This window comes from Geotrypetes seraphini, chromosome 3 (genome assembly GCF_902459505.1).
Source record: "Geotrypetes seraphini chromosome 3, aGeoSer1.1, whole genome shotgun sequence".
Classification (NCBI taxonomy): domain Eukaryota; kingdom Metazoa; phylum Chordata; class Amphibia; order Gymnophiona; family Dermophiidae; genus Geotrypetes; species Geotrypetes seraphini.
In genome coordinates this window covers 280903230-280916734 of record NC_047086.1, presented here as the reverse complement: position 1 = coordinate 280916734, position 13505 = coordinate 280903230, and the positions used below count along the sequence as shown (strand labels likewise).

Sequence of the window (13505 nt, the reverse complement as noted above, 5' to 3'; positions counted from 1 at the left end):
GGGAGGAAGGAGGTGAGACAAAGGCTGGAAGGCAGTGAGGCAGAGGGGGCACAAACTCGGGACACAGGAAGGAGGGAGGGAGGAAGGGACACTAACTTGGGACATAGGAAGGGAGGAAGGGAATAGAAAGGTGCAATTGTTGGGCTTGAGTGTGTGAATAAGAGGGAAAGAGATGGTGCACATGGGGAAAGAAGAGGAAAATTGGCATAGAGAGGAGTGAGGTAGAGATGCATGGGGAATAGAAGGATTGAAATCACTCATTATTATACTGTTGCCCAATTTGTCAGCTTTCATAATAATAAACATTTCTTCATCTGTCTGCCCATTCTGTCCAAGGGACAGTATAGCCCTACCTGTATACTCCTTCCCTTGAAACATGGAATTTCTATTGATATGGATGCCACACTGCTATCTATGTCATGCAGAATGTTTATTTTGTTTGACTCAAAATTTCCTCTAAAAGTATAGCACAAGTCGTGCCAGTGGTGCTTGTGCGCATCTGAGAAACTGAAAGCTATGTCATCGGTAGTTTCACTACCATCAGGGTCTCCCAATGTGGACAGGTTTCAGTGGAGATGTCAGACTAACAATGTACCACCCATTTGGGCAGCAGCAGATGAGTAGTGTTGTAGGCAGAGGATCACGTTTGATGCGACAATGGCGACAACATTGAATTTATATTGCGCAGAAGGCCCAGCAATCTACTTCTGTATTCTGCCATAAAAATTTGATGATGTTTAAGTTGTAGGATGCAAACACAAGTCAATGGCATCTAACAATCTCCCATCTTAATTTTTTCGCTTCTAGCATTTGTATATAGACACTTCAAATTTTGTTTATTTTCCTTGCATCTATAGGCTGCTTAGAAGGTGACAGGGATAATTTATGTCCTTTACTCTGCTTTCCTTATAAACACTTATGACTTTCTTTCAACATTACTGAAATCTCTCTATTGGGATTACTTATATATTCTGTTTCAATAGTATCCTTCAAGGATACTCCATACCAAACCACCTGCTCCTGGGTCACAATGGCTTCCCCTCCCATCTTATTATTATTAGTTATTTATAAACTGTCTATCAATGGAGGTTGTCCGAATAGTTTACATTTCAGGTACTCAAGCATTTTTCCCTTTCTGTCCCTGTGGGCTCACAATCTATCTAACGTACCTGGGGTGCTAGAGGATAAAATGAGTTGTCCAGGGTTGGTCACAAGGAGCAGCGCAGGGCTTGAACCTACAACCTCAGGGCTGAGGCTGTAGCTTTAATCACTAAGCCAATCCTCCCTTAGTTTCAAAGCTGCTCTCTCCTTTTTAAATTTAGCACCAGCAGCCTGGTTCTATCCCAGTTAAGAGGAGTCCATCCTTTCGGAATAGGCTCCCCCCTTTCCTAGAAAGTTGCCCAGTTCCTAATAAATATAAATCCCTCTAATAAATCTAAATCCCTCATTCCTGCATCATTGTCTCAATCATGCACCGAGACTTCTAAGCTCTGCATGCCTCTTGGGTCAAAAAATGCTACCCTGGAGAATCTGGGTTTCAGTTTTCTACCTAAGAGCCTAAATTTGTCTTCCAGAACCTTCTTCCCACATTTTCCTGTCATTTGTTCTTATATGTACCAAGAAAGCTGGCTCCTCCCCATTACTATCTAAAATCCTATCTAGGTGGTGAGTGAGGTCTACCACCTTCTCACCAAATAGGCAAGTGACCAGACGATCTTCACATCTACCAGCCATTCAGATATATACAGTACATGTCTAATGACCTGGACCACTTAGCTAATGTCATGATTGCATAATCACTGTGCTCTGAATTTCTTGGTTCCTAGGTTCAGGGACTTTCTTGAATTCAAAGAACTGCTTTTTCAGTGACATAAAATGTTGTTTCTGAGACTCAATGTCAATGTTCAGAACAAAAAATAGGAAAGAAGTTCTCTACCAGAACCATATAAAGAGGGAGCTTTGGAGACAAAAACTAGCTGGTGTTACCATCTGACCTGAATTACTATCGTTTCAAGTTTCTATCAGCCATCCTTTCTACTGCTGCACTGCCGAGACCTTCCAGAGCTATTCTGAATCCAGTTGTTAGTCTGGTGTCCTGCACTGATATCATCTGCTACCCTCAGGTTGTATGCCAGCTTTATTATTGCTAAAGTGGTAACAGCAGGAGGTCTGATTGAAGAGCCTAAGCCAGGGTTTGTATGTATTAATTTTGATTAATTTTCTAATAAGGACCTTTATTCTTTACTCCTTCCTGACCTACATAACTAAAGCTTACATATTGATTTTAGGTATGTTTTTGCCTGCTTATAATTAAATAGCCTTTATTTTTATAATTGGCTTGGTTCCTTACTTATCAGTATAATTTAGGAGCTATGAATTCAGACCTGCTTGCAGGGTAACATAAGTAAATAAATTCAGATTGCTAATCAAAAAACAGATTGCTAACCACTTTCACATTCCTCATTGCTCTGCTACCACTAGGAGACAGTGATCTGTAGCTGCTCCAGACAGGGGGAGCTCAGTAGGAAAGAAGAATTAGACACTCAACCTGGCCACAGTGGCCTTCACTGGACTGGCACCTGAGGAAAGCCTGAAAGTTGTTCAGGGCCCCCAAGGGCAAGGCCACTCTGAGCTGAACTGGGGGAAAGCCCATTGACGAATTCTCCAGGAACCCTGGCCATGGACTGCCATTACCTCAGCACTGCAGCCAAGAGAGTCAGGCTTTTTCTTCAATCTTGTTGCACCAGTCTGACTTGCACCATCTGCTGAAATATTGAGGTGTCCAGGTTGTACCACTCCTTATAGCAGTGATGTCACCAGAATATTCACATTTCTCTGCCTCTCATCTACTGGTAGGAGAACACAACCTATTGATTTGGACTGATCTAGAAGGATAAGGAATGGTTGTTTAACCATACAAACACTAAAACAAGACGACATTCAATTAAACCAATGACCATCAGACTGAACACAAATTGAAGAAAGCCTTTTTTCCCCAGAGTAAATAATTAAGCTATGGCATCAAATTGATTGACAAAGTTTAAAAGAGGTTTGGACAAGCTCCTAGAAGAAAAAATATATTATCCAGGAGGCCTTGGAAGAGACACTGCTTATTCTCAAAAGTGAGTTATGAGAAACAGATCAACTTTTTTGGGATCTATCAGGTACTTATGATCCAAATACAGAAAAAAAAAAAGTGTGCTGCATAAAAATACTTACATTTCCTCTCAATAAATTGGTGAAGCAAGCAAGACTTTCCAGTTCCAGCATTTCCAATGACTAAAAACTTGAAAAGGAAATCTGAAAATCAGAAAACATGACAATATGTACAATGAAAAGTACAACTTGTAAAAAAAAAAGCTTGTTTCCAAATTTGCATCAAATTTCTAACACGTTTTTACCTCGATAATCTTTCTAGTAGAAAGGTATATAAGGCTTGAATCAGTGAGTCATGAACCAGGGGTTATTCATCTCTGGTCATGAGTTGTGTAGAAGAAATTATCTACATTTTTTCACTCTTTCAGTTCCACCTCCTGCCTCACTGGGCTATGTTATAGGTCATCAGTTCGTACCAAAGAGGAAAAATAAGGATGCGGGACACAGGGAACTTCTTGATCAACCACTGCAATCATTAAAATGCAACAAATCAATGCAAATAGGAATATAAACTAAACACAGCACCAACACTTATGTAGCTCTCAAAGTCTCTCATTTGCCTCTTTGCAATAGAAAAGTATCTCATCACTCTTTGGACCTGACTGGAAGGCGAAAACCAAACATCTGGAAATACATATATGTTTGAGACAGAAAGCAGGCTAAATAAAATCTGACAGGACGGGCCTTAAAAAGACTCGTATGACTTTCTACTAGAAAGAAGATGAAATCAAGGTAAGAACCTAATCTTCCCTTCTAGTACAAAAGGCATGAGTATTGAACTAGTGTCATGTAGCAAAACAATCCCCCAAGTCTAGGGTGGGGCAAATAAGCCTGCTGCTAGCACTGAGGACCCAAAAGCGGTGCCATTTGTGCTGCCAAATCCACTCTGTACAATTTTGTGAATGTTTGGAAAGATGGCCAAGTGGCCACCCTTCAAATCTCCTCAGGAGGAACTGCCCAGAACTCTACCCATGAAGGCGCCACACTTTTATTAGTGTGTGCTCTTAAAGCAATTGGTGGTTTCTTACTACACCCAATGTACATGGAAGAAATGGCCATGCAAATCTATCTTGAAATGTAAACCTTAGAATCCAGCCTCCCCAGGTGGCTAGGACTCGTTAGAACAAAGAAATGATCCGAAAGAGGAAAATCATTTGTCATCTCGAGCTATAGGAGGATTACTTTCCTCACATCCAACAATGCCAAAAAACTTTATCTTTATTCTTTGGACCCATTGGTAGTCGAACTTCCTGATTTATGTGGAAAGCCGAACTGGTAGAAAAGAATGTACCATGTACAGTAGATGCCAGCCTCTCTGAGGAAAGGCTCTCTTCATGACAGAGCCTGCAGCTCTGAGACTTGTCTCGTTGAGGTGGTAGCTACTATGATAACTGCTTTTACAGTATGATCCATCAGCAATGCTTCTTCTAGAGCAGGGGTGTCAAAGTCCCTCCTCGAGGGTCGTAATCCAGTCGGGTTTTCAGGATTTCCCCAATGAATATGCATTGAAAGCAGTGCATGCACATAGATCTCATGCATATTCATTGGGGAAATCCTGAAAACCCGACTGGATTCCGGCCCTCGAGGACCGACTTTGACACCTGTGTTCTAGAGCCTTGTTCAGGGCCTTAGTGAGGCATGAAAAAAAATGTTAAGATTCCATGTCTGAAATGAATTTCACATAGGGGGATGCAGCCGCCAATGCCCCTTCAAGAATCTGACTTTATCAGGATGAGAGGACAAGGAAATTTTCTCCACTCAAGCCCTAAAGCACGGGAGTCCTGCCACCTGCACCTTGAGGGAACTTACCACCAGGCTCTTCTCAAGACCATCCTGAAGAAAAGACAGGACCACAGACATCAGAGTCATGAAGGGCTCCACATTCTGTTTAGTACACCAGTGCTGAAACATCTTCCAAGCCTTGGAATAGGCCACAACCATTACCAATTTTTTAGATCTTAGAAGGGTAGCTTTAACCACTTCTGAGTAGCCCTTCTGTGTTAAGGCAGTGCACTCAAGAGCCATACTGTAAATCCAAAGTGTTCTGGATCCTCCAGGGCAACTGGCCCTTGTGAGAGGAGATTTGGGTGAAGTGGCAGTCAGACACTGGTCCTTTTGCTGCTGAACCAGATCTGTGTGTACCATGGCAGACGTGGCCAGTCTGGAGCAACCAAGATTACTAACTCCAGACATGTTGCTATTCTTTGAATGACCCTGCCAATCATGGGCCATGAGGAAACAGATACAAAAGCCCCATTCCTGGCCAGGGTTGTATGAGTGCATCTAAGCCTGTGCTTCCAGGCTCATATCTTCAGCTGACGAAGCAATAAACATTTTTGTTTGCTGCCAACACCATTAGATTCAACATTGGGCATTCCCATTGGCATACAATACTGTAGAAGACTTTCCAGGACAGCAACCACTCCCATAGGTTCAGGGTCTGCTAGTTGAGATAGTCAGTCTACACATTGTCCACTCCTGCTGTATATGCTGCTGATAGAGCTTGTAGGTGAACTTCTGCCTAGTGAAACAACAACTGAGCCTCCAGGCTTAATGGAGCACTCTTGGTGCCTCCCTGCCTGTTGACATAAATCACAATTGTGGTATTGTTTGAGAAACCCCCGACAGCCTTGCCTGCCAGGGTGTTCTCCATAGTCTGCAGCGCTAGATGAATAGCTTGTAGTTCCAATCGATTGATGGACCATTTCCTCCTAGGTGACAACCATCGCCCCTGAACTGAGCGACCCTTGCAATGACCCCCTCCAGCCGTAAAGACTGGCATCTGTGTTCAGGATCACACAAGAGGATATATAGAGAGGAAAGCCTTTTGCCAAGGACTCCAGCCAGAACCACAAACTGTGACATGCTCTCTCTTTCCAGGTCAGCAGCATCTGGAGCAAATCCATCTGCAGCAATCAACGTGACAACAGCACATCCTGAAGAGGGAGTAAATGAGCTTTTGCCCAAGGAACAATCTCAATGATTGCTACCATAAAGCCCAGGACCTGTAGAGAGAGCCACGTCGTAGGAGCTGGCATTACTAGATTCTCTGAAATCTAGTGTCAGCTTCAGCTTGCATGGTTCTGGAAGAAAAACACACCCCTCTGCTGTGTTGAAGCAGATCCCCAAGTACTCCAGGGATTGTGTCAAATCCAGGTGGCTTGTGAAAACTGATGATCTAACCTAGCTCCTGAAGGAGTTGGATAACCTGCGACATAGCTTTCTCAACCTTGGACGGAGCTCTGATCAGCCAATCATCCAAGCAGGAATATACCTATTTCCGCGCCTTGCACAGGTGCATTGCTGTAACAACCATCACCCTGGTAAAAGGTGCGAGGCACCGTTGCCAGACTGAATGGGAGCATCGAGAACTGGTAATGTCTGTCCAGCACATGGAATCTAGGAACTGCTTGTGATCCAGAAATATGGGGATGTGCAAGTAAGTTTCCATCAGATCCAGAGAAGTTAGGAATTCCCCAGGAGCAACCGAAGCAATGACCAAACAAACGGTCTTCATCCTTACTTTCAGTGCTGCATTGACTGACTTTAGATCTAGGAGTAGTCTCCAATCGTCTGAGCCTTTCTTGAGCACGACAAAGTATACAGAGTATCTACTTAAGCCCAATTCTTTAGCTGGTACAGGTTCTATCCAGTAGCTGTTGAACTTTGCTCAGACCCTGATTGCCTTCTCTGGCCATCCAGCCAGAGAGTTCACAAATAAGTTCAATAGAGAATGATAAAATTTCAAGCATGTAACCTTTTTGAAAGATGTCCAGCACCCAGTGGTCCAAGCATATCCTCTCTCAGGACTTCCAGTAAGCAGACAACCTCTCCCCTATCCACAGGGGTTCGGTTACTGTCTTCACGTTACTGGGATTTCTTAATAAAGGCTGCTGAAGGGTGCAAACCAGAGGACAGAGCTTTCCTGGAGCCTCCAAATCTCTGCTGAGGGCCTTGAAACAATCTCTGTGCAGAGCACCCACTGAAGATTGATGAAACCATTGAGAACCATGAAAATTACCATGACTTGAACCCCCATGGGCATGTGGTCTACTGTCTGTCATACTGGTCATGAAATCATCCAGCCCCTTTCCAAATGGCATTAGGCCCCTAAAAGGTATCCTGCTCAAAGTAGCTTTGTAAGCCGAATCTCTTGTCCATTGCCTGATCCAGAGCATTTCATGGGCGGAGACAGAATAAGCAGGAACCTTGCTTATGACCCTGAAAACGTCATTTACAGCAGCTGAAACATAATCCAATCCTGAAGCAATTGTGGACATGCATCATTCTCTACCACCGGAGGCAGATGCAAAATAGTATGACAGGTGTGTGCAACCGCCACCTTTAATCCCAAAGCCAAAGCCTCAAATTGCCTTTTGAGGACTACATCCACCCTGCAATCTTGCACATCCTTCAAAATCACTCCATCTTCACTAATCAGAGAAGTGCTCTTTGTAAGTTGTACTACTAATTAATCCATTTTAGGTGGAACAAACAGCTGTGGAAAATCTTTGTTTTACTACTTGGGATCTAGCTAGGTACTTGGGACCTGGGATGGCCACTGTTGGAAACAGGATACTTGGCTTGATGGACCTTCAGTCTATCCAGTATAGCAATTTTTATGTTTGTAATGTCAGGATGGGAAGGAAAAAATGTGGTCTCGGCCTTAAACTGCTTATGACAGAGATCTGAGCATCAGAGTTCTGCAAGGATTCAAGCTTTTAACTCCCACAAAGTTCCTGTAATGACCTCCACCAAGACTGCAGGCTTAAAAGGCAGCACACCGTGGGATCCTCTTCCTGGTCTAGGGCTGCCAGAGACTCTCTGCTGGTGGTCCCCACATGAGACCCTGAATCTTCTAAAACTGAAGATTCACTCTGAAGGAGTAAAGGCATAGATTCTGACCCCCAGTCATCCCAGTCCTGTTCCAACTGGACCTCCGGTTCTTGCAGATTAACTTTCATTGGAGGAATGGCACTGTATGAATAAACCCTCCTGCACAACCACCAGCATGACCCAGCCAGTGCAGATCACCCCCAATAATACAAGTAGGTTTCAAAACGTTACTCACAAAATCAGGAGTAAAGCCCTGAACAGGATGCCCAGAGGACCCCTGCAGAAACTTTTCCCATCTTCTCAAGGGCCCAGTGAATGCTGCACATTTCTACTTTTCTGAAGACACCAAGTCGCTAATCAAGGGCTCTAAAAGGGATTTTTGAGCCACCTGCGATTCCATTGGCCAGAGGGACCTCTCCCTCGCCCCTCTCCCTTCATGTGCCCCACAGCCCGTGGCACATGGAGCCTCCTCATCTGAACATCCAGCGCAAATCTGGCATGAATCAGGGGTAAAACAGATTGAAGAGTCTAACTATAGCGATTTTAATCAAAATTTTGAGGCAGATAGAGGCTTTTAAAACCAACTCAGGAAAGCCAAGATGGCCACAGCAGCAGCGTTTTAGTGCCAGCCTGGAAGAGCTATAATAAAACACAAAAAATTGTTAAAAGGTTTTTTGGGAGGTAGGGGACCTAAATACTAGCCCCAGAAACCTTTAAAATTGAAATTTGAGACCACTCCCCCAATATCTTCCATAGACAGCAATAGACTTAGTTCTGTTGCAGTTCTTTTGGTACTGTGACTGCTTCAGTTCTAGTAGTGGCTGTGAATGGAGAAGACTTCTGCCTCAGACAAACATGCAAAAACAATCCAAATGCTTGTTTCTTCAGGCTGCCATAAGATCAGAAATTGTATTGAGACCTTAAACCCCTATAGCTCCACACGCGTTGACAAGGGGAGGGAAAACGCAGCTAGCATCTGACAGAGCCCTCAGGACTAACATGGGTCCACAAAGCATGTGCTCCAGTTCCAGAATCTACCCAGGAGCGAGCCTCATGCCAGGGGAATAGTTCCCAAGTCTCCAAGAGTGCTGGAAAGCAGACTGGATAGGTAGGTTCTTTGTAAAAGGGTTTGCCTTACCAGCTATGAAAGTGTGTGTCTTCTCCCAGGCAGAACTGCCCCAGTAACACTGGGGATATCTGGAGTACCATGAAACCTCAAAATTCAGAGCAGATCAGAAAGACACTTTCCAACTCACGTGTAGAAGGAAAAAACTGAGGAACTACAACACAGCCCAATGATGCAGAAGGGAAACCCAAGAGAGAAAACCATGTAGATGATTCCTTCTACGCTACTCGTGACTAGAGGTGAATAACCACTGGTTCAAGACTCGTATACCTTGTGTGCTAGGATTTAGAGTTAGCCATGGCCAGACTCAAAAACATTTTGTTGCCAGAGGGGGTTGGCAGCAGTGAAGAAGGAACCAACATAAGCAGATCTACTTATTTGTAACAGATGTTCTCCTAGGATAACTGGGTGACATCAACACCAAAGGGAGCACGTCCAAGCATGCACAGGATTTCCTGATAAGTTTACCCCTCACAATCTTATATGGAGAAATTTACTCATACTGTTTAACTTCCTTTCCTTGACTCCTGCTAGAGCAGTCCTTTATCTATGGGTTGTGTCCCTTCCTGACCAGCAGATGGCAGGAGTGATTTTGATCTGTTTCAGTGACATCTCTATGCAGGATAAAGCTTTATTCCAAAGAGAAAAATAGAGTAAGATTTAGAACGCGCCCTTTTAGGATGGCAAAACCTACTGGGAGAATAGCATACAATCTTTCATTTTGGGAATACAAAGGATGACTAAGGACATAATTTAGTACTTCCCTTTGCAAGCAACCAGGATCAGACCCATGAAAAAAAAAAAATCTTAAAAGTCAAAACTAATAAGTTTAAAATACAGCATTTCTCTATGGACAACCAATGTAAAGAAGTAATGATCAGAGCAATATGCTCTTGCAACCCTGCATTTGTCAAAAGCCACATTATGGTATTTTATATATATTGTAGTCTTTAATACTTTTAGGTCATAACTCCTGTAACAGTGTTACAATAATCCATTTGAGATATGATATAAGCATAAAGTAATTGTGCTTTAAAAAAAAAAAAAAAAAAAAAAGATTAGGTTCTTACCTGGATAATCTCTCTGTTAATCCTCTCAGCAGTCTGTACGTATGGTGATCGATTTGTTCCAGCAAACTGGACTTGCAGAAGTGTGAATAATTATAACTTTGAGCACTTCCCTCAGAGGCGGCGCCCATAGTCCCATTTCAGTTATGTCCCAAAGCAATTGAGCTTCACTGGAACAGAATTAAAAGAAGGAAGGGAATGGGGAATGACTCAGCATACATTACACAATTCTGTTCTGCTCTGCAACTTAGAAACAAGAATTAGAATAATGAACAGGAAATTTTATAAAACAACTTTAGAGAACTAACCTGCTGAGTGCAAACACCACTAACAATAAGGGAGCTAGAGGCTGAAGAATATACTTACATATACAAGATTTCTTCACATATAGCCATCTGACTGACAGGAGAAGAGCTCCAGGCCTGGAATCTAGAAACATCTGAGGAAGAAAAGCAGGCGAAACAGAATACACCAAGGGTGGGTTGTACGGACTCCTGAGAGGATTAACAGAAAGAAGATTATCAAGGTAAGAACCTAAATCTTTCATTCTGTTACATCCACTCAAGAGTCCAAACATATAGTGATGTACCAAAGCAACAGTTGACGTCTAGCGAGAGACAGAAGATTCTGCCTGCAAGACCAAGGACCCAAAAGCTGCCATGTCCACTCTGTAAAATCTGGAGAAACTATGCCGAATAGACGTTAACTGCTCTATAAATCTCTGTTGGAGGAACTGCCTGAGACTCCACCCATGAAGAGGCGACACCCTTGGTGGCTGTTTACCACAGGCAATGTATGCTGAAGATATAGGCTCTCAAATCCATCTAGCTATAAAGGCCTTGGACACCGGCCTGCCATGCTAGGACTGGCTGGTAAGCAGAAACAGATGGGCTGAAAGGTAAAAGTAATTGGTCCTTTCCAAGTACTGGAGCAAAGCTCTCCGTACATTAAGCTCTCTCAAACTCCTATCCTGTTTGTCTGAGCCTGTAGACTGAGAAGCAAGCAGACAAACCTCCTGATTGACATGGAAATCAAACACAATCTTCGGAAAAAAGGAGGGAACAGGATGGAGAGTGACACTCGCTTCCGTAATTCTAAGGAAGGGTTCCCTACAGGAGAGAGTCTGCATCTCCAAGATATGACACGCTGAAACAATAGCCACCAGAAACACAGTTTTGACCGTGATATCCAAAAGGAAGTATCACCAAGCGGCTCATATGGGGCCTTGGCGAGACCCTTTAAGACAATGTTAAAGATTACATGAAGGGAAAGGATGTCACAGCATGGGCCTGAGCTGAAGTGCACCTCTCATGAATCGTGTCACATCCAAATGAGCCGTCAGCAAAACCTTGTGACTGAGCCAGGAAACAGGAAAGCCCAGCCACCTGCACTTTAGAGAGGCTACTGCAAGGCCTTTCTCCAGTCCGGCTTGAAGGAAAGCCAGGATGATTGAACAGGAGCCTTTAGCGGCTCCACCTGGCCCTTTTCAGGCCACTGTTGAAAAGCCTTCCAAGCTTTAGCATAGGCCGCCATAGTAAGAACATAAAAATAACCTTACTGGATCAGACCAATGGTCCATCTAGCCCAATATCCAGTCTTCATGGAGGCCAATCCAAGTCATAAGAACCTGGCAAAAACCCAAATAGAAGCAGCATTCCATGCCACTGTTTCAGGGAAGAAGTTCCCCCATGTCCGTCTCAAACTTATGTTCTTATGTTCTCTTGCAAGATAGAAAGAAGAATAATCAATAGTCTAACATCATGTCTTGTGTTCTTAAACATAATACACATACTCGTAGAATGGTGCAAGTAATTTAAAAAATCTTAATATTTTGTATGCCCTTCCAGCTTTTAGAGATTCAAAGATATTATTTTCATACCAATTTGAAAGATCCTTTATGTTCTTCTTCTGTTTGGTGTAAAGAGGGACAGGCGAGGGTGACTCAGGGAGCGCATAGGAGATGGAAAAATTATGTTCTTACCTGTTAATTTTCTTTCCTTTAGACGAAGCAGATGAATCCAGAGACTAGTGGGATAGCAGACATCTACCAGCAGGTGGAGATAGAAAAACTGATTAACAGGTGGTCCTATTGGTTGGCACGCCTCCTGTGTCTTCAGTATTGCTCCTTACCCAAGCATCCGGAATCAATAATATGCTTATCAAGTAAGAAAACTTCTTTCCCATAACAAATTCGAAAGGTAATAATATAGAATACAACTACCAATAATAACAAAACTTCTGAAACTAGGAAAAGATAAACTGACAGTCAACATCCAGGAAGGGTGGGGCTTTGGATTCATCTGCTGCGTCTAAAGGAAAGAAAATGAATAGGTAAGAACATAATTTTTCCTTCCTTAGCAACAGCAGCAGATGAATCCAGAGACTAGTGGGATATAGCAAAGAAACTTCAATCTGGGTGGGAAGCGAACGCCACCTCCTAAATGACCAAAGCACCAAAGACAGCCTCTGCATGTGCCGCCACATCCAACCAGTAATGCTTAGAAAAAATATTCTGGGAAGACCAAGTAGCCGCATGACAAATCTCCTCCAAAGAAAAACCCCTGAACTCAGCTTATGAAGTCACCATCGCTCTGGTTGAATGGGCATGAAGATCTTCCAGCAGCTGCTTCCCTGCCATCAAGTAAGTGGAAGAAACAGCCTCTGTGACCCAGCGGGCAATGGAAACCTTGGACGCTGCCATATCCTTGTTGTGTCCCGCGAATAAGACAAAGAGGTGATCTGAATGTCTAAAGTCATTACTAACCTGCAGATAGTGCAGAAGCATCCTATGCACATCGAGTAAAAGCAGGGAAGAGAAACGCGTCCCCCAATCCTTCTCCCGGAAGGTAGGAAGGAAGAGAGACTGGTTGACATGAAAGGTTGATACCACCTTTGGAAGAAATGATGGTACAGTCCGAACCAATACCCAAGAATCTGTAAACCGCAACGCCTGTAACTCGGAAACCCGCCAAGCTGAAGCCATGGCCACCAAAAACACCATTTTCACCGTTACATCCTTTAGAGTCGCTTTAGACCAGTGGTTCCCAAACCCTGTCCTGGGGGACCCCCCAGCCAGTCGGGTTTTCAAGATATCCCTAATGAATATGCATGAGAGAGATTTGCATACCTGTTGCTTCCATTATATGCAAATCTCTCTCATGCATATTCATTAGGGATATCTTGAAAACCCGACTAGCTGGGGGTCCCCCAGGACAGGATTTGGGAACCACTACTTTAGACAAAAGCTCAAACGGGGCCTTCTGCAACCCTACAAGAACCAACTTAAGACTCCAATCTAGACAGGGCTTCTAAACAGTGTG

The 13505-nt window shown here is 43.5% G+C and overlaps 1 protein-coding gene across 3 annotated transcripts in view; it reads right to left on the bottom strand.

The window, feature by feature from the left end:
* RAB4A (RAB4A, member RAS oncogene family) overlaps positions 1-13505 on the bottom strand; it is a 211344-nt gene that overhangs the window by 175849 nt on the left and 21990 nt on the right. For 2 of the 3 annotated variants that reach the window (XM_033938149.1, XM_033938151.1), the window contains one exon: positions 3220-3300. The exons of the other annotated variant lie outside the window; for it this stretch is intronic. In XM_033938149.1, the coding sequence (XP_033794040.1) occupies positions 3220-3300 (81 nt within the window). Of the gene's footprint in view, positions 1-3219; positions 3301-13505 lie in introns of those variants that run through there. 3 annotated transcript variants of the gene reach the window in all.